Here is a 27,514-nt window from a genome sequence, read left to right on the forward strand (position 1 = left end):
TGTGTGCTGGGTCTGGGAAGTTACAAAATGTAACTAAAGTCTATTTCACTTCACTGCTCTTGGAAACAGTAGTTTCCCCAAGAGAAGGTATTTTAACCTTTGGGAAATCTAAGAGACTTCCCTGGGCCACTGCACTGAAGGTTCTGTGTGTCACAATGCAAAGATGATGCCTATGGAGTTTGTCAGACTCCAAAACCAAAAAGAAACAGTTTTAAATCACAGAAAAATACATGAGAGAGTGGGGCAAAAGGCCTAACTCTCTCCAGGTTAAAAATTAAAAAGTCCTAGAGTACAGCAATGGTGCTGGGGGGGGCTCTAAGATAGAGAGGAATTAGCACATTACTGAGAATTCTCCCTAACAACCTTGCTATGTCTCCCCATAGTGTATGGTTGAAGAAATAGTTTCCTACAACTTTTGGGCCTAGGCTGGGTTGCGCCTTTGGGCTCCCCTGTTAATGTTTCTTTAATGTACTTGTGTGGACTACAGTTCCAACATAGTAAAGAGGGATTTTCATCACCCTTTACATTTTATATAGTGAGCCAGCGTTCCCTATGTTATGTGGAGTGCTGGGGTGTTACAATGTATCCCCTTTCTTACTTACCTAAATATTATTACAATTGCAAGTTTTACATGAATGGCTGGTGGCAGTGGTTTTACCTTTGACTTTTTTAATCTTCATTACTCGCTGGCTGTTAATTCAGCCGCGGAAATGCACAGGACCACCATTTTTCTAAAATGGTGGGCTCCCTCCTTTTTTGCAATTTCTCGTATGCTTGCTGTTTGTGAGGTCTTCCCCTGCCATTCTAGGTGGGAACGACCTCAGTGGCCATTTTGTCTTCCGTGGGAATCCTGTGGATTCCCCGCCTAGGCTCCAGAGTGTCTGGAAAGGCAGGAAGCGAGGGAGGAGTCCAACATTCTGAAGCCCTTTGCCTTCCACCTTGCCTGAAAGGAAAAAACTCCCAGTGGGGGTTGGCTGTCCTGATTGGACAGCCAGACTGCCCCTTGCTGTAAAATGCGGGGAGAGAATGCAGAGGTTGTGCTGTAGTTCCTGATAAAAACTCTGAACCTGGAAGCTGCTGACAAGTCAACCACTGGAAACAAATCCAAAGAAGAGGATGAAGAAAATGCAGCCGAGACGATTTCCAGCGTCTGCTGTGTTACCAGAGCCTGCTGTGGTGACTCCGAAAACGACAACCCCGACCCAGAGCATGGTGAGATCCACTAGACCCAAGAAGACCTGCATGTACCTCCGGTGACAGTAATAGAGTCTGAAAAGCCCCCTCACCAGAGTGCTGGACCTTGCAAATGAAGAGAATCTGACCAGCGATCTCCAGTCGTCTTCTAGCTCCTCAAAACGACACCAAAACCACAGAACCGAATCCAGCCACAAAGAAACTCTTGCCTGGAGCCTTCCCTGTTGATCCGTGCTTCAGATGTCCTTCCAGGGTCCTGTCTTCAGTCTTCACGACAAGGAAGTCAGCAATCGGGTTTCTTTTTTGTTGGGCTTTTTTTTTTTTTTTTTCTTTTTTTTTTTTTTTTTTTTTTGTTGTCCTGCTGCAAACTCTTCTCCTGTGCTGAGGTACTGTGTTGGCTTGGGTTCTTATGTCTCTTGTGATTCCTGTGTAGCTTTTGGGTGTTTCCTGTGATTAGCAGTCCTCTCATCCAGTTCACCCAAGCCCACTGCTGGAATCCTCCTAGGGTGTCTTCTCAGAAGTCCCTGCACCCTCAACTAATTCTAATGTGAAATACTTACTTGTTTGACCAGTCTCCATTAGGAACTCTGACTTTTGCTACTTCTGTGCCTTCCTGAAATGTCTGTTGGATCTAGTGCCCCCCTTCTGCCACTGAGAACACTCATGCTCCAAGAATAAGGGAAAGACTTTCTAAGGATTGGGCCTGTTGCATAGAAAAGTATAACAAGTGTTTACAAGTTTACTTACTTGTAATTTAGTTGGTTGGTAACTTGAGAATGAACAGTGACAAAAGTTCTTACTTACCTTGAATGTGTGTTGTGCCATTCTAAAAACTACATTTAAGGTTAATTTACTCACCTGTGAATTGGTTGTGCCTCTTTCCCGAAAGTAATGCTGTTGGCTGCACTTATTATTTCTTTCAGAGAATAGGTGTACAAGTTCCCCAACTGGGTCTTGCTTTCCCTAGCTTGCTGTTTAGCCTGTTTAGAATAAGTCTGCATTAGGTTTACCTACCTAGAATAACATTGAGTCATTCATAAAGTGGAACATTAGGTTTTGCGTTCTAAAACAGTCTTGGGTCTATACATACATTTAAGTTGCTGATGGCTCCTTTTAAAAGTATAAAGGTTTTACTTACCTTGAGCCAACAGTAGGCCAACCTAAAATAAGATAGGTGTTATTGCTTATATCAATTTGTGTTCACTGATCTTAAAAGCAACTGTAATAGTATATTACATCTTTCGGTTTTACCTGCCAGGAATAGCTGTGCCATTCTTGAAAAGTGTTCTTTAGGTATAGCTGACCTTGGCCTGCCTGGTGCAATCCTGAATTAGTGTAAAGAGTTATTGCTTATCTTCGACTCTGTTCCACAGAGCTGAAAAACAACTGTAATTGTATATTACACCAAAAGATTTTACTCACCTAGTATAACTTTGTTATCCTAAATGTAGTTATACATATTTACTGTCCCGTGAATCTGTAGAAAAGTATCCTGATAAAAGGGTTGGTTGATTATGTGATTTCTTTGCGGAGTGTCACTGCATAACTGACAGGATCTACTACCCTTGTATTACAGAAGTTAATCTAAAAGTACATGTTTTTACTCCCCATGACTAGGTGTGGCCTATACTAAATGTGTATGATAAGGACTGAATTCCCTAGAATTACTGTTAAGTATTCTGAAGAATGTTTTATGCTTTGGTATGTATACCTTCAAGCATTGTGGTGTGTTTTTATAAATGGGTTTATAACTCTATGACCAGTACTTTCCCCGGGACTTAACTTGGCTGACTTGTATTTATAATAAACCTTTATTTTTTATAATACTTCTGCTTGTAAATATTTCTATTAAATCCTTGGTATGCTACAGGTTCTATGTACTTTCCTACAGCCATCTCTCTCTCCGAAGATAAGCCTGGCTGCTCTGTCTATGCTACCATATACTCAGGTGGTAGAGCCTTATACTAAGAGCAGAGTCTTGTACTGTCTCAGTTGAATGGTTTTACTAAGCCCTTAGTAGGACTTCAGAAAGACTGTCCTAACACTGGCTCAGACTCATTATTATGCTTTCCAATGAAGTATTGGGTGTAATTGGAAGTGATCTTTTTGAAAAATGTCTTGGACCTTCTAAAATCTGTGCCCGATACAGGTGATCAGAAGAGAGTTTAGGCTAAACTCTCTGAAAGCATTGCCCCAGTGGAAAATCTTGACTTTTTGAGGGAAATGTACAAGATAGGGATCCACCCCTTGCTTGACTTTAATCAAAGCAGAGACTGAGATTGGTTCAGCCAAGGCAGCAGTGAGGTGGTATTCGGATTGTCGAGCCATGATGGGTCAATTCAACATCTCATTTGAAGATCTGTGGCCTAATCCAGACAAGGCGAAACGTAAATTGCATGAAACTGATTGGATTTTAACGTGTACGGAAGTGAACAAGTACACATTTTTTCGGAACTTGAATGTAGAGCATTAGGATATTCCCTGTTACTGAGAAAATGCCCAGATTCACCCTATAGGGCTCAATTTATGAGGATTAGATTTAATCTCCAGAAAGATATCCTATCTGTGAAAACCGTGAACACACTAAACGATCTGCGATGTAGATTTTTTAAGGAAGGAGTTCTGGAAGACCTCCATCATAGATTTTTGTTTTGCCCCCCCCTTTAACTGCATTGTTTGTGATGCTGGAAATCAATTGGAGCGACTGGGCCTCCATATCCTTGTCCTTTATTGCTCCATCATGTATGTTCTGTATTGTTTTCCACGCAGGAGTTCATGTGGGACTCCTGGCGGTGCGGCTCTTCCTCTTTTTGGTTTGGTGAACAGACCCTCGGGATACCCTTATTGCACCCATGGGTCGGGGTACAACCCTGTACTCCTAGTGTATGTTTTTGAGCACCTGTGTGTGGCCCACGGAGCAGGGTATGGGTTGGCGGCAGCTCCATGCTGAATTTGACAGGTGCTCCGAGTATCCTCCATTTTGGGGATACCCACCCTACCATTGAAATCAAGTGTTGGGAATCCTCGTGCTTAGCTCTTGAGCTTTTACTGTGTGTTTCGTGCTTTTTGGAAGAGTTTACTCTATTTTCCGGTCAATTGAGCCTTGTGCTCCATCGATCAACCTTCTGTTTAACAGGGACCCGTTTTTCGGATTCTTCAGAGCCCCTCAAGGGCGGATTTCGTCGTGTTTCTTCGTGGAGGATTGCAGAAGATTCTTCAGACCTACACCCCGTGGACCATGTCGGAGGAGAAGAAGGATTCAACCCAGCTTTTCAAGCTTTGCTCCGACTGCGGCTTACGGAATTTCTTCTCGGACGACAAGCATTGCCAGATGTCTTTACTGCCTGTACCCTATGCACAAGGAGGAAGATTATGCGTTTTGCCAGGAGATGGTCCCTCGCACAATGAAGGATCGGCACAGGCGGCTGAAAGAGTGGCTACAGGCCAAGGAACCTGTTCTGGGTTGGTCCCAGGAGCATGCCTCTCCCGGTCCCTAGAAAGCTGAGCGGGCTTCTAAGACCTTTGAGGGCGCCCCTCCCGCGGTGGCCCAACAGAAGGCTAAGCACTGCGAGTCTACTGCCCCCGGGAGTGCCGTTGCGGCGGGCTCCGCGGCGGCCAGGGCGCACCGGATGTCTCCAGCGACTTCAGCCACCAGTCAGCGTTCAGGATCGTCGGCCAAGAGGAAGTCGGACCATCCGGGCAAACTCAAGGAGAAGCCCAAGACCGACCTGCCGGAGAAGGCCAAGGGGATCGGGGTGCGGACCCTCCCCCTAAGGAGAAGGCCAAGCAGGACAAGGTACCGGCCCTGACCGTGAAGACCCAAGTACACCCGGCGAAGGCCCAGCCTTCCATCAAGGGTGTGGTGGCGTCTCTCGCGCAGGCCGCCGAGACGGCTCTGCAGGGCTCTACCCTGAAGGCAAGGGTATCCCTTCCTCCCAGGAGGGAGGCTGTGTTTCGTCCCATAGAGAAGACACCGGAGAAGAAGATGCCTGTCATCTCCCTGAGGACCTCCCCTCTGGAAGCCAAGAAGGGGGGGGTGGCACGGTTGCTCTCCAGGGTACGGATAACTCCTCTGAGGAGGAGCTCATCCACCTCCGAACCATCCAGGAGGAAGAAAACGTTGGGAGCAGGCCCTACGACGAGCGCGACAACGAAGGCGACGACAGCAAGGACACCGTTGAGGAAGGGCAGCAGGGCAACAATGGCCTTGGGAGCCCTGGTGGTGCCTCAGCTGACTATTCCGCCTCCACCTCAGCTGCCACCCCAACCTCGGCTGCCTCCTAGGGACCACTCAGTAGACATTCTCTCATTTCTGAGATACAGACAAGGATGCCTATCGTGCCAGCGGTCTCGCCCGTGGCGCTGGCAACGGAGGAGCCACCGGCCAAGGTGAGGAAGAAGCACCCTCCACCTCCTTGCTACCGCTCTCCTCCCTCTACCCCCCCACGAGGGATGAGACGGAGCCTGATACGACGGTGACGGGCAGCATGGACGACAGTAAGATAGGGGACCTCCCGTCGCCTCCCCCCAGATCCTCCCCGCCGGATGAGATTGGCTCGTTTCACTCGATGATCTCCAGAGCTTGGGAGGTCTTCCAGCTCACTCCAGAGGAGAAGGAGGGTTCCTTATACCAGCGCGCCGCAAGGCAAAGAGAAAGACCATCCTCTCGGTCCATCTTCTGGATGACATTTGGGACGAGGGCTTGTCCCTCATGAAGAACCCTTGTATGGCCCCGGCGAAGAGGGATCGCCTTGAGAAGAAGTACAGGGTGCCAGACTCTGCGCCCAAGTGCTTGTGGGCCCAACTGTCGCCAGACTGTGGTATCGGCAGCAGCCAATAAGAAGTCATCGGTGCCTCTTCTTCGGCAGTGTCCACCTCTCCGGGCAACGAGGGGAAGAAATTAGATGCCATGGGACGACGGGTTATCTACTCTGTGGCCACTACCATCAAGGCCACCAACGCCCTCACCATCGTAGCGTTATACGACAGCGAGCCAGGTTCAAGATCGCCCCCATTCCGGACTTTCCTCCCTGATGACAGGTGGTCGGAAGCGTTGGAGATTCTGCAGGAAGGTGAAGTGGCATCGGACATCGCCGGCGCGGGGTTCCGCCAGATGGACAACAGCATTTGCCTTCGTCGTCATGGCTGGCACAAGGCCACCAACTTTTGTCAGGACGCTCCGTCAGGGGTGTTGGACATGCCCTATGATGGACACAACCTCTTTGGTAAGGCTGTAGATGAGTCTCTACAGGCCATCAAGGCTGACACCGAGATGGCACGTGCGCTAGGCACTCTTCAAAAGCGGCAACCATCCTTTAGGCCCTCAGGAGCAAGTCCCATGGATCTTCCAAAGGTTTCGGCGGGAGCTCTTCCTACCACCAGCCCTCCTGCTCCTCGGACCAGGAGACCAACAGGACTCTTCCAAGTCTTTCGATCAAGAACGTCAGCGGCGGCAGGGACCCCAGGGCGGCCCTTCGACATCCAAGCGGGATTGAACCGGCCTGTATCGTCGGTGGGAGGCTGGCTGGCGAACTTCGTCAGTGCGTGGAAGACCATCTCCACCGACCGTTGGGTGCTGGACGCTCTCGCCCACGGACACACCCTGGAATTTCAACGGAATTGTCCCCGAATACCACTTGTGGCCCGGCAGGAAAACCACGTCCCTCAACTGCTGCTGGAGGTGCGGGCCATGCTCAAGGCAAGCACGATAGAGCTTGTCCCAAAGAGACTCATGGTACTTACTCATGAAAAAGACCACCAAAGGCTGGAGGCCCATTCTCGACCTCCGACGACTAAATAAATACATCAAGTCCCAAAAGTTCTGCCAGGTCACTCTTCAGCACATGCTCGGACAGCTCGTAGAGGGAGACTTTCTGTTGTCGCTGGACTTGGAGGATGCATACTTTCACATTCCAATCCACAAGGGGCACTGCGAGTTTCTGTGCTTCGTTGTTCAAGGAAAGCATTACCAGTTCAAGGCCCTTCCCTTCGGACTGAAGTCTGCGCCATAGGATTTTCACCAAGTGCCTGGCATCGGTGGCGGCGCATCTGCAACTACAAAGGATTCACATCTATCCTTACTTGGACGACTGGCTCATCTGGGCCAGTTCGAAGGACATCACCGTCGACCACACAGTGAGGACCGTCCGCCTACTGACGGATCTGGGTTTCTCTGTGAACTATGCAAAGTCCTGCTTGACTCCATCGCAGGACACGCTGTTTCTGGGATCCCGACTCAACACGGTGGCGTGCCTGGCGTCCCCATTGGAAGAGAGAATAGCGGCCATCTTGGGCATGGTGCAACGGCTGTTGGCACTGAAGATCGCTACGGTGAGGACCATCAAGTCTCTACTCGGCATGATGTCGTCATGCATCTATCTCATCCGACTTTGCAGGCTACGGATGCGCCCATTGCAGGAGTTCCTCGACGACCGTTGGATACAAGTGTCGGGAAGCTTCCAGGACAAGGTCACGCTCGACGAGAGCTTCCGTCGAGCGATAAGGTGGTGTCCGGAGGCGTGGATTTCCAGACTCCATCGCACCAGGAGACGGTCACGATGGACGCCGACCTGGAAGGATGGGATACCCACACTGGAAGTCTTCACGCAAGAGGCCTGTGGCTGCCGGAGGAGAAAAAGTTGCACATAAACGTGCTGGAGCTGTGGGCAGTGTTTTGGGTCTGCAAGTCCTTCCTTCCGTCCCTCAAGGGCAAGGTGGTGCGGGTCTTCACGGACAATACCACCGCAATGTTTTACATTAGGAAGCAGGGGAACACCAGATCCCCAGTGCTCTCCAAAAAAGCGCAGGATCTATGGCACTGGGCATCGCCCCGAGGATGTTATTCCATTTCATCTGGCAGGAGTAAATAACACCATTGCCGACTCTCTCAGCAGGGAGCTACGCTCCTGCCACGAGTGGGAACTTCAGCAGGACCAAGTGAATCACCTGTTCCGCAGATGGGGCAATCCCCATATCGATCGGTTTGCGACGGCGACGAACACCAAATGCCGGAGGTTCGCCAGCAGGTTTCCCCAGACAGGGAGCATGGGGGATGCATTCTTATTCCCCTGGGACAGCTTGTTAGGGAGAATTCTCAAACATGTGCTAATTCCCTTCACCTTAAAACCCCCAGCAACTTTGCTGGATTTTGAGGACTTGATTTTTTTACCTGGAGAGAGTGTGAACCTTTTTTCCCACTCTCTCGTGTATTTTGATGTGTGTTTTACTCTTGAATTTTCTTTGGCTATGGAGTCTAAACAACTCAATAGGCATCATCGTTTCATTTGTGTCACACAGCACCCTCGGTGCAGTGACACAGGGAAGCCTTTCAGGCTTTCCCAAGGTTTAATTACCTTCTTTGGGATAAACTACTGTTTCCCAGAGTAAGTAAAGTGAAATTGACTTTACTAGTCTTTTAAATTTCTAGGCCCAGCACACCCTATCTTACAATAGAGTGCTGGAGGGGTTACTTAATATCCCCTGTGTCTAGATACTCATGTAGCAATCAAATGCTACCCTTTCCCCTCAGAATGGCTGGTGGAAGTGGTTTTACAACAAACTACCATGATTGTTCCCGACTGCAAACTATTCGTAGCTCGGTAACGTTAAATCACTGGAGCCATGTTTTTCAAGATGGCGTCTGAGCCCCCTCTGTAAAAACAGGTCCTGGTCTTCTTTTTTCACCATTTCTTTGTGGAAATGTCCTTCTAGAGTTTCTTTGCGCACCAAACCCTTTGTTCCTTCGCCTTTGGCGGGCTGCTGGAGTGAAGACCGTCTCTGGCGCCCGAGTGTCTGGGGTCGGCAGGAAGTGAGGGAGGTGCCCGAAACTCCCTGTGTTTAGTCTCCTAGGAGACCCAAATGCACTCTGTGGTGATTGGCTGGCTAACTGTCCTGCAAGGACAGCCACCCTGCTGGGTGAGTGAAAGCTAGGCTGGAATGAATGGGAGAGAACTGAATAAAAGGCGAGTCTCTTGCCTTGGAAGGCAGAGTTGACCACTGGAACGAAAGGACCGAAGACAAGCTTGAAGAGGATGGCTGCTGCAACTGCTGGACCGTTGTTTTGCCTGGTGAGGCCCTGCTGCAGGTCCGAATCGTCAAGTTCACCTCGACAGAGAAGCCCTGCTAAGGACAACTTCTCCCTTTGAGTTGGTTGGACCAATCAACTCAACAGTAAGCCACCTGGACACCTATCTTGGAGCTGGTTGCATTTTCCTCCGAGTGCTGCATAAAACCGTATAACCAGGGAGAGGGATACCAGAATGAGTGTTACAGCCACCGGAATTGAAGTTTGCCAGTTTCAAGCTTTTTTGACTAGTCCCAGTGCAGTGCAGGAGTCTCCCGACGTCCTCCCTCTTGTCCCCATGACGGAGGCCCAAGAAAAGCGAGATCTGCAGAAACTACCAGTAACAGAAGTCATCAGCTGCATCTTTTTCTTCATTAAAAGGTACTGTGAATCGAGACTTGGAATACTTCTCGCTGTGAAAGTGCTTGAAACTATTGCAACTCGCAGGCCTAATCAGCTTGTGACCCAACATATGATTCTTCTTTTTACAAACTACTTATGAGAAATTGTGCAGAGACTTTACAATTTACTTAACAGAACCGCTTTATCCTATCCAAGACTTTAGTCCATTGACTTTGGCCTAGCCTATTGAATTGAATTGACTCTTCTGGTGAACTCAATATATCTACACTGTCTAAGAATAATTGTAACCTTGCATGTTCTAATCATCTTTGTCTTTTACTCCTCTTGAAAAGTATTCTGAAATAGTATTGTATATTTGCCTCCTTATGAATGTTTTATAACTGACAGCTAAATAAATCAATAAGTATTGATCAAAGACACCTTGAGTGTAAGACTTTATTTAAACACCTATGATTGCAGACCTCTGTGTAACATCATTACTGCTCCCATTCCCCTCTTGAGATAAGCCTGGCTGCTCAGCTCCGCTACCAAAACTGTGTAGTACAGCCTTATACCAAAGGTTGGTTTGCTTACAGCTGTAGTCATAGTTGTGTGTAGTGGTCCCAGAGGGTACTGCATACACACTCTCCTTAACACTGGTGGCAGTCTGTGAGGATACATTGTAGGGTTGTTACATTGAGAGTTCTGCTTTACTTTTGTTCAAATAGTAACCTTCACAAGGCTAAGCACCACTAGAAAAGCAATTGTAACATGGCAGATATGGATAACTTGTAAGGTCAGGAATCTCCCTGTTAACGGAATGAAAAATGAATTAATTGAAAGATTGTTGCATCATCAAAATCTGAATGGTAGGCTTGTCACACCTACCCCTTCAGAAAATGTGGAAAATGTTGATAAGGATGATAATGATTCAGAGTCTAACTCCAGTGTTATTGAGGAGTCAGAAGAGTTAGAGGAGTCTCATGATGCGAGCCCCTCTTTACCTCAACACGCTATTAGGCCTCAACCTTTAGCCACAGAGACCCTACCAGGTCCAGTACTGAGTCCAGAATGTGTCTCTCTTGAAAAGATGTGGCTTGAGTTCGAGTTTAAAAGATTACAAGTCCAAGCTGTAGCCAAACATCAAGATCTGAAACTAAGGGAAATTGAATTACAACATGCCCTGGAAATGAATAAATTGTCTCTTGAAAATGTTTCTATCCCAGAGCCTTCTAGGTCTTCCAGTCCTAAGAGACCTTGCATGCCTAAGATAGCTGTGAGTATGTATGAGGTGAAACTTGATATTTTGGATTGGTTGGGTGCTTTTGAGTATGACTATGGGATTCAGGGTTTCACAGGGAATCGATTGATTCCTTGGCTTTTGTCTAGGCTCCCCCTGGTTGCAATTGATCCTGTAATGGAGGTGTGGGAACTTGAAAGATTGGAGTATGTGAAGCTAGCTTTAATAGCTAGATTTGGGAAAACTCCTTCCCAGTACCTTAAGAGGTTTAGGACCCTCAAAAAGACTGATGGGTCCCCTTGGGCTACCTGGGTGTGTGCCTGTTTGAAGAACTTAGATGGTTGGGATAAGGGTTACAGAGTTAACACATTTGAAGGAATGAGAAATCTGTTTTTGTAGGAATCTATTTTTGATGCCTGCTCTCCTGAGCTGAGACAGCATTTGGCTGACTCTAAAGAGATTGATCAAAAGAAGCTAGCAATCACTGCTGACTTGTGGGTTGCCAACAGGGCTACTCACAAGGATTCTGTGGCAACTCAGAAAACGGATGAAGAGAAGCAGCAAAAGAAAGATGGCAAAGAGAATTATAATACCTCCAATCCAAAAGAGGGCCCCAAACAGAAAAAGGGTTAGCCACAAGGGAAACCAAATCAGTCTAGTGATACCTCTGGTGCCAAACCAGAGGGAGGTCAGCAGAAGCTCCCATTTGTCAAAACATTTGGAAAATGTTATGCTTGTGGGTCAACTGACAATGTGAAAGGGCATCCCAGATGCAAGGGTAAACCTTCAGGGGTCCACACTGCCTCCTTAGCCTTCATCCCTGAGGGGGAAGTACAAATGGCAAGTAGAAACGTTCAACTATTGGCTGAAGATCCAATTGGAGTCTCTGCCAGTGTTTCATTAGTGTCCCTGGGTCTGTGGGAACAGCAGAATTTAGATGTCTGTTTTTCTATTCCAGATAACACAAAAGAATATTACAATGACAGTCTACTTGTAAATGGTCAGGAGACCCCTGCCATTAGAGACACTTGGGCCAGCATTACAGTGGTGGGTGAAACCTTTTTCAAACCTGAGGATGTTGCTAAGGCACCCAAAGGCCTCACTAAGCTTGCTGGAGGCACTGTCCAACTACTTCCAAGACTACCAGCTCTCTTCCAGTGCAACAATATGACTGTAAGGATACCTGTCAGTGTACAAAGTGAGGTGCCAGGGAGTGTCCTGATGGGGAATGACTTAAAAACGATTGGAGTTGTATCAAGCACACCAGGCCTCCCAGTAAAAGGAAACCGGAATAGACAAAGAAGACTAGAGAGCTCACCCAAGATGACTCTCAAGAGGTTGTTACAGGAGAGCCTATAACACCCAGTCCACAGGAAATGCTAACTTCTACTTCCAGGAAAAAGGAGACAAAGGGGAATCCCAAGTTAAGGTCTCAGGAACCAAGAAAGATAGCAGTCCTGTGCATCAAACCAGGACATCCCTGAGAGGACAGTCCAACGTCACACCTGTGACTACTCCACCAGCTGAGGCTGAGTGTGAGAAACAACCAGGGGAGGTTGAATCAGCTGCTGAGGATTCAGAGCTGGAAGAAGACCTTCCCCCGGTTGGAGATCCGGTTCCTAAAGCCCATAATGAGCTGCAGTCTTTACTGGCAAAAGGTGGCCCCTGTAGGGCAGACTTCAGCAGAGGTCAAAGAGAGTGCCCTACTCTTGAAGGACTTCACCAACAGGCAGCTTCCCAGCTGGACGGGCAAGAGCTAGGGAAGCACAGGTTATACTGGGGGGGTGGCCTCTTCTACAGTGAACCTACTGAGTCTATCCCAGGGGACTGCAGAAGACTTGTAGTGTCTCAGGAGATAAGACCCCAGTTCCTACAGTTAGCCCATGAAATTCCTTTGGCTGGTCACTTAAGCTTTAAGAAGACCAAGGAAATGATTTATCTGTATTTCTACTGGCCTAAGTTGGGGTCTGATGTAGATACATTCTGTAGGAGCTGTCGCACTTGTCAGACATCTGGCCAGAGTGGAGCCAAGAATAGGGCACCTTTGGTGCCTCTCCCAGTGGTGGGAGTGCCTTTTGAGAGGGTAGGAATCAACTTTGTTGGTCCCTTAGACCCTCCAACATCTTCAGGCAACCGATTTATCTTGGTTGTAGTAGACCATGCTACTAGGTATCCTGAAGCTATACCCATGAGGACTGTTACTGCTGGGGCAGTTGCTAAGGCCCTACTTGGTATTTTTACCAGGGTAGGTTTTCCTAAGGAAGTCATCTCTGACAGGGGATCAAACTTTATGTCCCACTATATTCAGGCCATGTGGAAAAACTGTGGAGTGACTTACAAGTTCTCAACTGCCTACCATCCCCAGACCAATGGGTTGGTAGAAAGGTTTAACCGTACTATGAAGAGCATGATAGGTGCTTTAGAAGAACCCCTTAGAAGAAAGTGGGACCTTCCACTGCCATGCCTTCTCTTTGCTTATTGAGTAGTCCCTCAGGAGGGAGTTGGATTTAGTCCCTTTGAGCTCCTCTATGGTCATCCAGTTAGAGGCGCCTTGGCCCTAATTAAGGAGGGGTTGGAGAGTGCTCCTTCCCCCATGCCAGTGAGAGTCACTGAATGTGTGTTAGGTCTCCGAAAGAGAATTACACACATGATGACAGAAGCTTCTGATAACTTGAAAGCAGGTCAGGCTCTGGTGAGGCATTGGCATGACCAGAAGACCAACATGGTTGAGTTCACTCCAGACCAGCTAGCTCTAGTTATGGTACCTACAAGGAAGAGGGCCTTACAGGACAAATGGATTGGACCCTTCAAGGTTGTGGGAAAACTTGGAGTGAGCAATTATTTGGTGGATTTAGGCAATCCTAAGGAGGCCCCCAGGGTATTTCACACCAACCGTCTAAAAGCCTATGTCTCTAGACCAGAACTGGGAGCTTCGCTTCTAGCCTCTGCTCAGGGGGAGCAGAGTGAACCTCTACCTGACCTCCTCAGGGGACACCAGGAGTTAATCTCTCTTCTAATCTGACATTGGAACAACAGGAGGAGTGCAAATCTGTGTTAAATCAGTTTGCCTCCATGTTTTCACTATCACCAGGCTTGACTCCTTGGAGCCAGCATAATATTCTCACTGGTGACTGTTTACCTGTTAAAAGCAGAGGTTACAGGATGTCAGACCATGTAAGAACCCACATAAAGGAAGAGGTCAACAAGATGCTTGATCTCGGGGTAATAGAGCCATCTACAAGTACAATGTCTAGTCCAGTTGTGCTAGTACCAAAGGCAGGATCCAAGGAGTTGAGATTCTGTGTGGACTATAGAGCCCTTAATGCAGTCACATAGACTGATGCCCATCCTTTACCTAGGACAGATGAACTGGTGGACAAACTTGGTTCTGCCAAGTACCTCAGTACATTTGACCTAACCCCAGGCTATTGGCAAATAACTCTGACATACCATTCCAAGGAGAAAACTGCATTTTCGACCCCAGCAGGCCTCTACCAGTTTAAGCCAATGCCTTTTGGATTAAAGAATGCACCTGCTACATTCCAAGGGATGGTGAATCAAGTTCTGAATGGGATGGAGGACTTCTGCATGGCATACTTGGATGACATTGCAGTGTTCAGCCCTACTTGGAAAGAACATGTTGACCACTTAGGATATGTATTGCAGGCTCTTCAGTTAGGCCCATCTGACCATAAAGGCAAGTAAATGTCAAATTGGTCAGAGCAGAATGGTCTACCTTGGACATGAGGTAGGAGGAGGTGAAATAAGGCCATTGCCTGTAAAGTACAAACTGTAGAAGAATGGGCCACCCCTACTACTCAAACCAAGTGAGAGCCTTTTTAAGACTCACTGGTTATTATAGGAACTTCATAGAGAACTATGGGACCATAGCTTCTCCATTGAATGTGGTCTCCTCACCCAAATTGCCCAAAAAAGGTCAGGTGGAATGAGGATTGCACTAAGGCATTTGAAGGACTTAAGAAAGCCCTTTGTCAAGCTCCAGTCTTAAGAGCTCCTGACTACAGCCAAACCTTCATTGTGCAGACAGATGCTACCAAAACAGGTATAGGTGCCGTTCTGAGTCAGCTGGATGACAAAGGCAGGGAACACCCAATCTGCTTCATCAGCAGGAAGCTGAAGGAACCTGAGACAAGGTGGGCAACCATAGAACGTGGGTGTTTGCCATTGTGTGGTCTTTGAAAAAGTTTGGACCATACTTGTATGGATCTACCTTTGTGATTCAGACAGACCACCAACCCTTGAGATGGTTAATGCAGATGAGGGGGGAACATCCTAAATTGTTAAGATGGTCAGTCAGCCTACAGGGATTTGATTTTACCATTGAACATAGGTCAGGGTGTAATCACCAAAATGCTGATGGTCTCTCCAGAATGTATGACCAACTGGCGTAAGGAGATTCATCCAGTGGTGGATGAAATCCTCCTGTCCCTTAGTCTGGGAGGGGACGAGTGTTAGGGAGAATTCTCAAAAATGTGCTAATTCCCTTCACCTTGGAGACCCCGACCAACTTTGCTGGATTTTGAGGACTTGATTTTTTTACCTGGAGAGAGTGTGACCCTTTTGTCCCACTCTCATGTATTTGATGTGTGTTTTACTCTTGTGTTTTCTTTGGTTATGGATTCTAAACAACTCCACAGGCGGCATCTTTTTGTTTGTGTCACACAGCACCCTCTGCGCAGTGGCACAGGGAAGCCTTTCAGGCTTTCCCAAGGTTTCATTACCTTCTCTGGGATAAACTACTGTTTCCCAGAGTAAGTAAAGTGAAATTGACTTTACTAATATTTTAAATTCCTAGACCCAGCACACTCTATCTTACAGTAGAGTGCTGGAAGGGTTACTTCGGATCCCCTGTATCTAGATACTCATGTAGCAGTCAAATGCTACCCTTTGCCTTCAGAATAGCTGGTGGCAGTGGTTTTCCAACAAACTACCATGACTTTTCCCAACCGCGAACTATTCGTAGCTCCGGGAACGTTAAATCGCGGGAGCCATGTTTTTCAAGATAGCGTCTGAGACCCCTCTGTAAAAACAGGTCACGGTCTTCTTTTTTCACCATTTCTTTGTGGAAAGGTGCTTCTAGAGTTTGTCTCTGCGTGCCAAACCTAGTTTGGTCCCTTTGTTCCTTCGCCTTTGGTGGGCTTCAGGAGTGTACACCTTGCACCTGTAGTCATAGTTGTGTGTAGTGGTCCCAAAGGGTACTGCATACAAACTCTGCCTAACAGCCATCACCTCTGCATGACAAGTGGGTGTGATTCAGGCCCTGTCCTGTAAGCCACCATATTTGACTTTTCACGACACAAGGGTGGTGCTGCGGACACACCCCTCCTTCATGGCCAAGGTTTCATCTAAACAAGCCGTTGGTGTTGCCTGTATTTTTTCCGACGCCTTCATCGCCGGCTGAAAGGACTTTGCACTCGCTGGATGTGGCTAGAGCACTGAAGTTCTACGTGGACCGCACAACGTTTCCAGAAGACGTCGCACCTTTTTGTGAACTTTGGCCCTGTGAACCATGGAAAGGCCCTCTCCAAGGCTTCCATTTCCAGGTGGCTCTCCGGCTGCACCACCCATTGTCACTGGTTGGCAAACAGACAGTTGCATGGCCGTCCAAGCGCCCATTCGACCAGAGAGTTCGCTGCAACTACGGCGTTCCTCTGGTGTGCCCTTGCTGGTGTGCTTCCTACTTGGAGGTCGACGCACACCTTCACAAGATTCTACTGCGTCGACAGGGATTCAAGGGAGGAGTCCAGAGTCGGCCAAGCAGTGCTGCGCAACCTGTTCGCTTGAAGGTGGCCCTGGTGAGGAGGTATGCTTCCTACGTGGAGGTCGACCCACACCTTCACAAGATTCTACTGCGTCGACAGGGATTCAAGGGAGGAGTCCAGAGTCGGCCAAGCAGTGCTGCGCAACCTGTTCGCTTGAAGGTGGCCCTGGTGAGGAGGTAAGAGACGCTAATGTTGAGCCTTGCCACCCCCCGTGGTTGTGCATGTGTGTACTGCTATGTATTCCTTAATCATGAGCATGTGAATCCATGCCAGACTCCATGCTGGAGAAGGAACAAGTTACTTACCTGTAACTGCTGCTCAAGTGGATTGTGTCCTCCAACGTATTCCTCATCTTCGATGTATTCCATCCAGCTTTGCTGCTCTTCGGAAATTATTTCAGCAGAGTGCGCCGTATGTCGAGTCGATGGTCCCTCGAAGGCCTCCGTCGAGGGTGACATCATCGGGTATATAAGTAGCACGCGTGGCGCCTGTTGGCCTCAGTTCCGTCTTTCCGCAGTATACGTTGCTTCGGAGATTCGGCGCGCCTTGAGTTTTGTGAAGATAATAAATATAACAAAATATGTCCTCGTCATCGATGCCAACCACGACCCCGAAATCGGGTTTCAAAAAGTGCCAGTCATGCGGTTCAAAAATGTCGATCACGGACCCGCACCGAGAGTGTTTGTGGTGCCTCGGAGAAGCCCACGACATGGAGGCCTGTACGAAGTGTCAGGCGATGACGGGGAAGGCCTTGCGAGAAAGCAGAGGAAAACTACAGGTAGGTCGCAAAACCGATCGTAAAGCCTCTAGCGTTGAGTCGAGGTCCCGTGAGGAGAAATCTCCTCGACACGAAAGGCATCGATCCAGGTCCCGAAGCGATTCCCATCGCTCGCCGTCTTCGTCAAAAAAATCGAAGAAACAACGCCACCGGTCTCCCTCCACCTCGTCGTCAGACGAGTCTCCGAAAAGGATGAAATGCCCCACAAAATATTAGTCTCCTGAAGAGTGGGAAGCATTCAGAGTCAAAATGATGGAGGTGTTTGACAAAGTGAAGCCTCAGTCCGCGCCTTCTTCGGAAGCCGGCCGGGAGCGTCATCGCTCCGACACTCGCGCATCCTCGAGCCCGGGTGATCGAAAAAGGAAGGATAGGGAACCTTCCAGGACGCCGAGGGAAAAACGCTCGAGTCGAGTCGATCCTTCGAGGTCACCGACGCCGTCTGAGATCCATCACACCTCGAAGGGAAAATCTTTGAAGAGCGCCTCGACGCTCTCAAAGCAAACCCTGTCGACGACCACTATGTCGTCGACGCCGAAGCCCTCGGCGCCAAAGGCTCCAGCCAAGCCAGGGCAGCCAGAAAAAGGGAAAGATAAGGTTACAAGACCTGTAATATCCTCAGAGCCCTGTATCCTCTTCCTCCTCTCCCAGGGAAGGTTTTCAAGCCTCTCCCCAGGAAGGAGTTTTTTAGGTCCCTGACCTCAATTTTTGAGGAACAGGAGAGATCTGATGAGGAGAATGTACCTTTTGGGCTAGAATATGGCACCCCAAATGTCCCAGAATGCTTGATTTCAGAAGAAAGCAGAATGAGGGACTTGGTGGAATCATTACACAATGCAAGTGGCATTGACACATCTCCTGAAAATGACTTTGCCAGACCAGAACCAGGAGAGCATGCCAGTCCATCATACCGTCAATTAATGACAAAGGTAGTAGATTACTTAGGATGGGCTAGACCATCAGCCCAATTCATCCAGGATGATTTAACAGATTTATTGGACCATGGTCCCACCGAAGACCCAGTACTACCTTTTCATGTAGCCCTGCAAAATAGGGTGGCCAAGAATTGGGATAAATAAATCCCTCACCTCAAAATACCGCCCGGCCAGTAGCGGCCCCGGCTATCTGTCCAAACATCCAACTCCCGAGAGTCTGGTCATACAGGCAGCCACAGCTTCTAACAAACTTGCGTAGCCTTCTATCCCTCCAGACAGTGACGATGAGCGTGTGAATGGCTGGGCACGGAAGGTATTTTCAGCTGGGAGTATGGCTTTAAAATCTGCCAACTCCAGATGTGCTTTGGCAAAATTTTCGTGCACTCTATGGGAGTGCATCGCAATGGTGGCGGAGCACATACCAGAAGGGGAAGAAAGGGAAGGGTTCCTAGCCATCATTAGAGATGGAAAGGAAGCCATGCAGGAATCCCTTCAATCTGGATTGGACCCTGCGGATAGTGTAAGCAGGTCCATGGGCACTAACACAGTAATGCACAGATTTGCGTGGTTACGGAAGTCGGATTTTGCACGGACGTACAGAACCGCCTTCTGAACATGCCTTTTGATGGGTCTCACCTTTTTGGCGACAAGGCTGACGAGAGCCTTCAGAGGTTGCAGACCTCAAAAGCAGCTGCCAAATCTTTAGGAGCTGCTATTAGGCAACCTCAGCCTTTTCGTGCTCAAGGACAATCATGGAGGGGATGATCCTATCGTTAATACTCCTCATATGGAAAGGCGAGAGGAATGGCCAGTCAAAGGGGCCAGAGAAAGGCCACTCATGGTGGACGAGCAAAACGTGCAAAGCCAGCTCCAGCTGCAGCCTCTTTGCTATCAGCGGCTGCAACAACCGCCACAAAACCACTTTGAGCACTTGCATCACAAAACACCTGTAGGAGGCAGGCAGTCACAGCATCTGCAAGAATGGCGAGCCATTACTTCAGATGTTTGGGCTCCAGAAATAATAGCCCAAGGCTACTGCCTTCCTTTTCTAACGCAACCTCAAAGCAATCCACCAGGAAGACACCCGTTGATGCTGGAGAAAGGTGTTATAGAACCAGTACCTGCAGCAGAGAAGAACAAGGGATGGTACTCCCCGTATTTTTTGATCACCAAAAAGGACAGAGAACTGAGACCCATCTTGGACATAAGAAACTTGAACAAGTTCCTCAGGAAGGACAAGTTCAAGATGGTTACCCTTTCTCAGATCCTTCAGGCCCTTCAACTTCAGGACTGGTTGGTGTCATTGGACCTCCAGGATGCTTATTTTCATGTGCCGATTCATCTCAAGCATAGAAAATACCTGAGGTTCGTAGTTGGCGACTCACACTATCAGTTTTGAGTCCTGCCATTCGGATTGACCTCCGCCCCGAGGGTCTTCACCAAGTTAATGGTAGTGGTGGCCTCGCACCTCAGGAGAGGGGGGATTCATGTCTACCCCTACCTGGATGATTGGTTGATCAGGGCACGCTCTGCCGAGCAAGCACTGGATCATCTGAAAGTCACCTGCCACTTCCTCCACAGACTGGGCTTCTCCCTAAATTTCGAGAAGTCGCAAATGACACCTCAACAGCTTCAGTACATAGGGGCTGTATTAGACACATCCTTGGGAAAGAGCTCGTCTCCCAAGTCGAGGGCTCAAGACATTCTTCAGATGGTTTCCAAATTCCAAAATGCCCAAAATCTCCAGGCTTACGACTTTTTAAGGTTGCTCGGCCTCATGGCATCCTGCATCTTCCTGGTGCCAGAGGCACGCTTGAGGATGAGATCCCTTCAATGGGCTCTAAAGACTCGGTGGTCCCAGTTATCGGGTCAAATGACAGATCTTCTCCAGATTCCGAACAAGGTTCGACAAGATCTTCTATGGTGGACTTGTACAGAGAACATCCTAAAAGGAGAACCTTTTTGGCAACCACGGCCAGAGATCACAGTAGTGACAGACGCCTCACTCATGGGGTGGGGAGCTCATGCCAACGATCTGACAATCAACGGTCGTTGGTCTCCATCTGAGTCCAAACTACACATCAACCTTTTAGAGCTGAGGGCAATCAGACTAGCGCTGAAGGCTTTCCTGCCATCTGTCAGGGGAAAGAATGTCCTGATAATGACGGACAACACAGTGGCCATGCATTATCTAAACAACAGAGGAGGTGTGAGGTCACTACCTCTGTGCAGAGAGGCAATGCAGCTCTGGTATTGGGCAATTCAGGAAGGAATCTCTTTAACGGCAATTCATCTAGCCGGGGAGGAGAATATGACGGCAGATGCTCTGAGCAGGCAGAGCACGTTGTACTACGAATGGGAACTAGCTCAGGAAGTCATTCAAGAGATCTTCGCCCTTTTGGAAACCCCTCAAGTAGACCTATTTGCAACCGGTATCAACCGAAAGTGCGAAAGGTATTGTTCAAGGGAATTTCCCCCTAGAGGAGCCCTGGGGGACGCGTTTGTGGTGGAGTGGAATTTCCCACTAGTGTATGCGTTCCCTCCGATTCCAGTCATTCTTCAGGTCATCAGGAGGCTGAGACGCTTCGGGAGCCGCATGATCCTAATATCTCCAGATTGGGCCAGGAGAACGTGGTACCCGGACCTTCTAGACATGTCCATCTGTCCTCCAGTACGTCTTCCTCAGAGAGAGAACCTTCTCTCTCAAATGGAGGGTTAGGTTCTCCATCGAGAGGTCAAAACGCTCAACCTTCATGCTTGGTATCTGAAAGGCTGAGATACAGGGATTGGAACCTTCCAGATGAAGTTATGGAGGTGTTGCTTTCGGCAAGAAGGCCAAAAACAAAGTCTCTATACCGTTGCCGTTGGAAAAAGTTTTGCAACTGGTGCAGAGAAAAGAATGTCGATCCTTTTCTATGTTCTATTCCGGAAGTACTATCTTTTCTTCTGACCCTAGCACATAGAGGTCTGAATGTTGGAACAATAAAAGGTTACCTTGCGGCGCTTTCCATTTTCAAGCGCTCATCGGAAGAATGCTCCTACTTCAAAATTCCTTTGATAATACAATTCTTAAAAGGACTCACTAATGTGTTTCCTCCTCACCCATTTCAAGTACCGATTTGGGATCTCAATTTAATTCTAAAATTCTTAATGTGTGCTCCTTTTGAGCCTATGCACACGTGTCCATTAAGATTACTAACATGGAAAACTGCCTTCTTAGTTGCTTTAACATCTGCAAGAAGAGTGAGCGAATTGCAGGCACCGTCTTCTGGGCCACGCTATACTGTGTTCCATAAGGACAGAGTTGTGTTGAGGGTTAAACCATCATTTTTACCGAAAGTAGTATCTGATTTTCATTTGTCAGAAAATTGTTTTACCTGCATTCTATCCTCCAACCCATCCTACTAAGGAGGAGGAAAGATTACACAGGTTGGATCCAAAAATAGGTTTAAGCGTTTACATCTCTAGACTTTCCAGACTTAGAGTGGACAACCAGCTGTTTATAGGTTACACAGGAAGGAAACTGGGTAATTCGGTGACAAAACAGACAATTTCACGCTGGATTGTGCTTTGCATTTCAGAATGCTACAAAATTAGCACAAAAAGACCCACCAGAAGGGTTAAGGGCTCATTCCACCAGAGGCATCGCCTCTTCGACAGCCCTTCAAAGAGGTGTTCCAGTAAGGTCCATTTGTGAAGCAGCAACTTCGTCTTCACTACACACCTTTTCAAAATTCTATAGCCTGGATGCTTCCCAGTCTAAGGAACTGAGTTTTGGAAAAGCAGTGCTTTATTCCGCCATCTAAGGGCATTGAAAAATCTAACCCCTCCTCCAGAGAAATTATACATACTGCTTTGGGAGTCTATCTAAGATGAGGAATACGTTGGAGGACACAATCCACTCGAAGAACAAGTTACTTACCAACTGGTAACATTCTTTCGATTGGATGTTCCTCCAACGTATTCCTCATCGCCCTCCCAGCCTACCCCTCTGTAGATTTTTCCGGGTTATTGCCAACTCAAATCTCGCAAGGCTGATACCTGTCTGCCGGCACAATCTACACAGTACAAAATCAAAGATAAAAAGGGGAAAAACAGAACTGAGGCCAACGGGCGCCGCGCGTGCTACTTATATACCCGATGACGTCACCCTCGAAGGAGACCTTCGAGGGACTATCGACTCGACGACATGGACGCACGGCGCCCTCTGCCGTAAACATTTCCGAAGAGCAGCAAAGCTGGATGGAATACATCTAAGATGAGGAATACGTTGGAGGAACATCCAATCGAAAGAACATTACCAGTTGGTAAGTAACTTGTTCTTCTCCAGAATGGGTCTGGCATGGATTCACATGCGAACACTGCCTCCTACCCCTCTGAGGCTCTTCTCTTGGTCCTAATGCCACTTTACGTGCTACCAAATCTCAAGATGGCTACCAGAGGAGGTGCTTAGGTAGAGGGCAGTCATTGGCTGGGGGCAGTATGACCCAGAGCTTAGTGATTGCTTGTTAGTAGAAAGACAGTTCAGAAATGAAAATGAAACAGATTTTTCTTTACCGAGGATTCCCAGTCTGACAGGGAATATTTATGAGCATGTGAATCCATGCCAGACCCATGCTGGAGAACAACAGTTACAGGTTAGTAACTTGTTCCTTTTCTCATTTTCCCCAGAAGCTCAATGTCTCCAGAGCTCCTGTTCTCTGCAGGCTGGACTACTGCAACAGCCTCTTTCAATGGATTGGTTTTCCCCCGCAGATTCCTCATCTTGATAGATATATTCCGAGCAGCTGAGCTGGACTAGGGATATTTCCCAAAGGAGGAGTAGTGGACCTCAGGCGTCCTACATATACCACATCACTATGCCCCATGCCTCAGTTCCTTTTTTGTGCGCGTTCACACCCTGCATCAGGAACTTACTCGAGTTCAGCAACACTGCCCATAAGGAGCTCTGTGCTGAAAAAGTAAAATAAAGATACCTTAAAAGAGATATGGAGGAAAGTAAACTCCATAGTAAAGGTAAAACACAGAGAACAGAGTTCCAAACGTCAGAGCAAAAAAAAAATGAATGAGTGGAAAAAGACTCCACTAATTCAGGATATAAAGAAAAAGGTCCAGAAGTCCAGGAAAAAGTGCTGGGGGTCTCACTAGGAGAGAGGATGAAGCATATAAATGATAAATCCCCCTAACAGACATCTGTCAGGCCTCTATGTGGGCTTTCCCCTCACACGTTTGCCAAGCATTATTGCCTTGATTTCCCTCTCGGATCATGAACCTTGCGTGCGCCGAGTGTCACCCAGAGTTTTCTGTGGTAGGTCATGGTTTCTCACTCTACTTCCAGGTTTTCATGCTGCTAATTGAGTATATTAAAATAAATGAGGAATCTGTGATATAAAGGAATCCATTATAAGAATACATTACTTCCTTCTGGGTTATGTTCTTTCTGATGGGTTCGTCCTTCCACAGATTCCTTGTCGTCCTCCCAACCTACCCCTCATGACAGATAGCTTGTACAACTCCTGCTGTACTGCAGTCCCTCAGCTTCTGAGGGCTATGGAAAAAGAAACTGATTTTATGGGGTGCAGTGGATCCATATATACTTGCCCTAATGTGGTATCTATCTGCGTAACGGTGCCAAGCAGAGCCACGCCTTACCCCCTGGTGACTGAAAAGAAGAGGTATCTGTAGGGAGGGAGGACTAATCCATCAAAAAGAACATTACTGTGAGGTAAGTAATTTGTTCTACTCTGCACACTACACAACTTTTTTGTCTTGCTCATCTTCTTGCCTATTGATCACACTTCTTTTAACCCTTCCAGGTACAGCTAGTCAATAACTCCTTCAAAGGGATCAAGTACCTGAGGCTGAATACGCTTGCACATCTGGGTTATGCAGTAGTGGTGATTGATGGTAGGGGGTCGTGTCAGCGAGGACTTGCGTTTGAAGGGGCCCTTAGAAACCAAATGGTAAGGAGTAGACTCTTATTGATGTAACTATTTTGCATTGCAGGATCATGACTGGATGACAAATCTCTGTGGGGGAAAGGCGTATGAACCTAGCCTCTCAGTGGAACCTGTGTTTCTGTAAATGAAGTGTGCTTTTATCCTTAATTATAATCATCTTTGCAGCCTTTATCTAACTTGTCTCTTTCCCACTATGAAGTGCAGAATGCTAGAATTTTGAGTGCTCGCCCTCTTTCCTGTTTTGCTACTGTCTATCTTCAGGTTTCTTGTGTCATACATTGCAAATCTCTCTAGTGTTTATTTAATGTCTTCATTAGTTGTCTGTAGTGGCCCATGCAAAGCTGTGAATCTCATTATGCCTTCTCGCTAGCCTAGTATTTGTCTCCCAAATCACGTTAGGGGGCAGGGGTCAGTCTTGCTTTCACCTTTCAATCAGCGACGACTACACGCACGCACACAATCTCTCTCTCTCTCTCTCTCTCTCTCTTCCCCCCCCCCCTAGCATGACCTTACAATGGATTTCTGAAACACTTGTGTACGAGCGCGATACATCTCGGACAACCTCTCACAAACCCAGGCGTAGCTGGTTTTTACAACTGTAATCCTTGCTCGCTGTGATATGTCTTTACATGGTTTCCCAGTATCTCATCTTGTCTTTTTATCAGTGCTAATGTTACGTTCCATAATTAAATACACCATGATAACTCACCCAAAAAAATTGAAAAAAAGGGGTATGGAAAACCAAGAAGAAAAAAGAGGGAGAAACGGAACCATCTCCCCATTCCCAAAAACAAATAAGACATTGTACTATTATAAAGCCCACTGACTAGCCTCGCAACAGATACGTTACGGATGCGCCATGAACACATATGGCCACATAAATATGTGTCTGGTCATTGGACTTCCTACTGAGTTAATACAGGTGTTTCCGGTAGGGACAACCTGAGGTACAGCAGGGAGTTCCCCAATTGAAGCCAATGAGTGAAATGACATGTCATATTTTTGATGTTAGAATTGTGAAAAATTAAATTGTACAAACCATACCAGAATAAAAATAAAGTGACATAGCCAGCTCTGCAAGGGGAATTATACAGCTGAACTGGGTTCCTTGTGACAACCTTAGCCTAAGGAAATTGGGGTCTTTTGAGGGTGTATTTGTTGGGAAAGATTTCTTTTTTGGCAATTTTCCCTCCCTAGTTCCTTTGGACCAACCCCTCGTACCCCCCCACACACACACCTTTTGCTTTCTTGTTTAACCATTTCTGATTTTTTGTGGGGAAGTAAAGCCGTCAACTTCACTTCCCCTGCCTTTTGCTAATTTATTATGGGGAAACTGATCAGTCCTTCAGACTATCGATACTGGGAACGGTTCCCTTTTTTATCTTTTACCATTTGTAACTTTTAAATATTGCAGACAGCACCTTAAATTACAATGCGGTGGGGATACATTTGTATCTCCCTAGCCTTTTCCACTTGGGATTGTTGGCTACTTTTATTTGTGCCTAAAGACAAGCTGGTGGCAACAGATATATATGTACCATCTTTGTGTTATTTCTAGCGTGCACTTCCGCGTTTACCTTTATGGCTACTAAACATGGCTAGTGCTCTAAAAAGCCGAGCCAAGAGATTTTCACTTGTTCTTTGGCAATATTGTTGTATAATATGATATGATATAGGTTATTTATAATGCGCTAATACCCAGAAGTTTCCAAGCGCGGACCCGGAGATCGAACCTGTGTTGCTCCGTGTCGTCTTGCTTCCAAGGCGAGCACGTTGTTAGGGAGAATTCTCCGTTTAGGCTGAATTCCCTAACCTAGTGAGTCCCCCAGCAGCTTTGCTGGATTTCTGGAGTTTGTTTTTTTCTCCTGCCAAGAGTGAGACTCTTTTTCTCCCACTCTTGGACATGATGTATGGTGTTCCTTTGAATGTTAATGTGTTTCATTGGCTATGGGGTCTTTTACTCCATAGGGCCTCGTATGTTTTCCTATGTGTGTTACACAGCATCCTCCGTGCCGTAACACCGGGGTGTCATAGTGACCCCCCACCATAGACTCCATACCCTGGGACTGACTACTGTCTCCCAGGGCATGTAAAGTCACCATTGGCTTAACTAGTCCCAAATTACTAACAGAACCAGTACAAACCATCATATTGTGGATGTACTGGTAGGGGCAATTCAATTGCCCCTGGGTCTGTTGTTCGAGGGGGTACTTTCCCCCTCGTCGAGTTTTGGCTGGTGGCAGTGGATACTACTTTTTATATTCAACCGCGAATATATCTCTATGGAATTTTCCCATTGTTCGAGGCTAATACTTTTTTATCATAGCCTCTAACATACCGCCGGTTTATTTATTTGATATTAATTCACCGGTTGGTATTTTCTGCCAGAACTCGGTTTTAAAATGGCGTTTGTGTTCGCCTCTGTAACTCCAAACCAAAGGTCGAGCCCTTTGTTCCACTTTTTGGCGGGCTCCTCCACAGAAGCCTCCAAAAGTAGTGCCACTCTGTCTGGGTACCACAGGGGATGTCGGAGGGGGTTTAGGCACCCTGCACTGAGTTACCTTGGTAACTCAAGTCGCACACCACTTAGCATGTTTGATTGACAGCTAGGCTGAGTGAATTAGGGTGTGCTGCATAAAAGCAGGGCTTTTGGGACTGGAACTTCAGAAGTCGCCACAGGACCTGAAAACCCGACGAGGGAGAAGCTGAGCCGGCCTGCTACGACAACACCACCGGTGGAGCCCTGCTGAACCGACTCACCACTTCCCAACGACAGAGGAGATCTCCCTGCTGGAGAGTCTTCTTCCCCTGACTGGTGGGCACAACCAGTTTACCTTCTTTTCTCGCATCCCAGGACGTCTTGTGGTCGAATTGCCCGTGTCAAGCACCCCGGCAACCGGATAGCCACTTACCACTGGACCGCGAATAAAAGGACCGCTCCTTTTAATTGAGAACTCTGCGGCTGGTTTCTTCCCTGGCAGTGCAACGGACTCCCGCTTTCCTCCCCGACGAGATCCTCTCTTCCTCCGGACGAAGCACCAACTTGCACCCGCTGCCAGGAACAACTGCCCACGCTGGAGCGTTCTCACCATTTTGAGGTACCGTGTCCGCCAGGCCTCCCTTTCTAAAGATTGCTACAAGGTAACAATAATCCCTTAAACTTCTGGACTGGGCTGGCCGCCTTGAGCATCTAACTGGTCCCTTTCTGTTTGGTCCAACTCTT

The 27,514-nt window shown here is 47.6% G+C and overlaps 1 protein-coding gene across 3 annotated transcripts in view; it reads left to right on the plus strand.

The window, feature by feature from the left end:
* The window catches only part of DPP9 (dipeptidyl peptidase 9), a 1,325,370-nt gene that overhangs the window by 1,001,575 nt on the left and 296,281 nt on the right, over window positions 1–27,514 (plus strand). For all 3 annotated transcript variants that reach the window (XM_069649353.1, XM_069649354.1, XM_069649355.1), the window contains one exon: window positions 24,148–24,294. In XM_069649353.1, coding sequence (XP_069505454.1) covers window positions 24,148–24,294 — 147 coding nt within the window. The remainder of the gene's footprint in view (window positions 1–24,147; window positions 24,295–27,514) is intronic.

This window comes from Ambystoma mexicanum, chromosome 1p (genome assembly GCF_040938575.1).
Source record: "Ambystoma mexicanum isolate Mex_15411 chromosome 1p, UKY_AmexF1_1, whole genome shotgun sequence".
NCBI lineage: Eukaryota > Metazoa > Chordata > Amphibia > Caudata > Ambystomatidae > Ambystoma > Ambystoma mexicanum.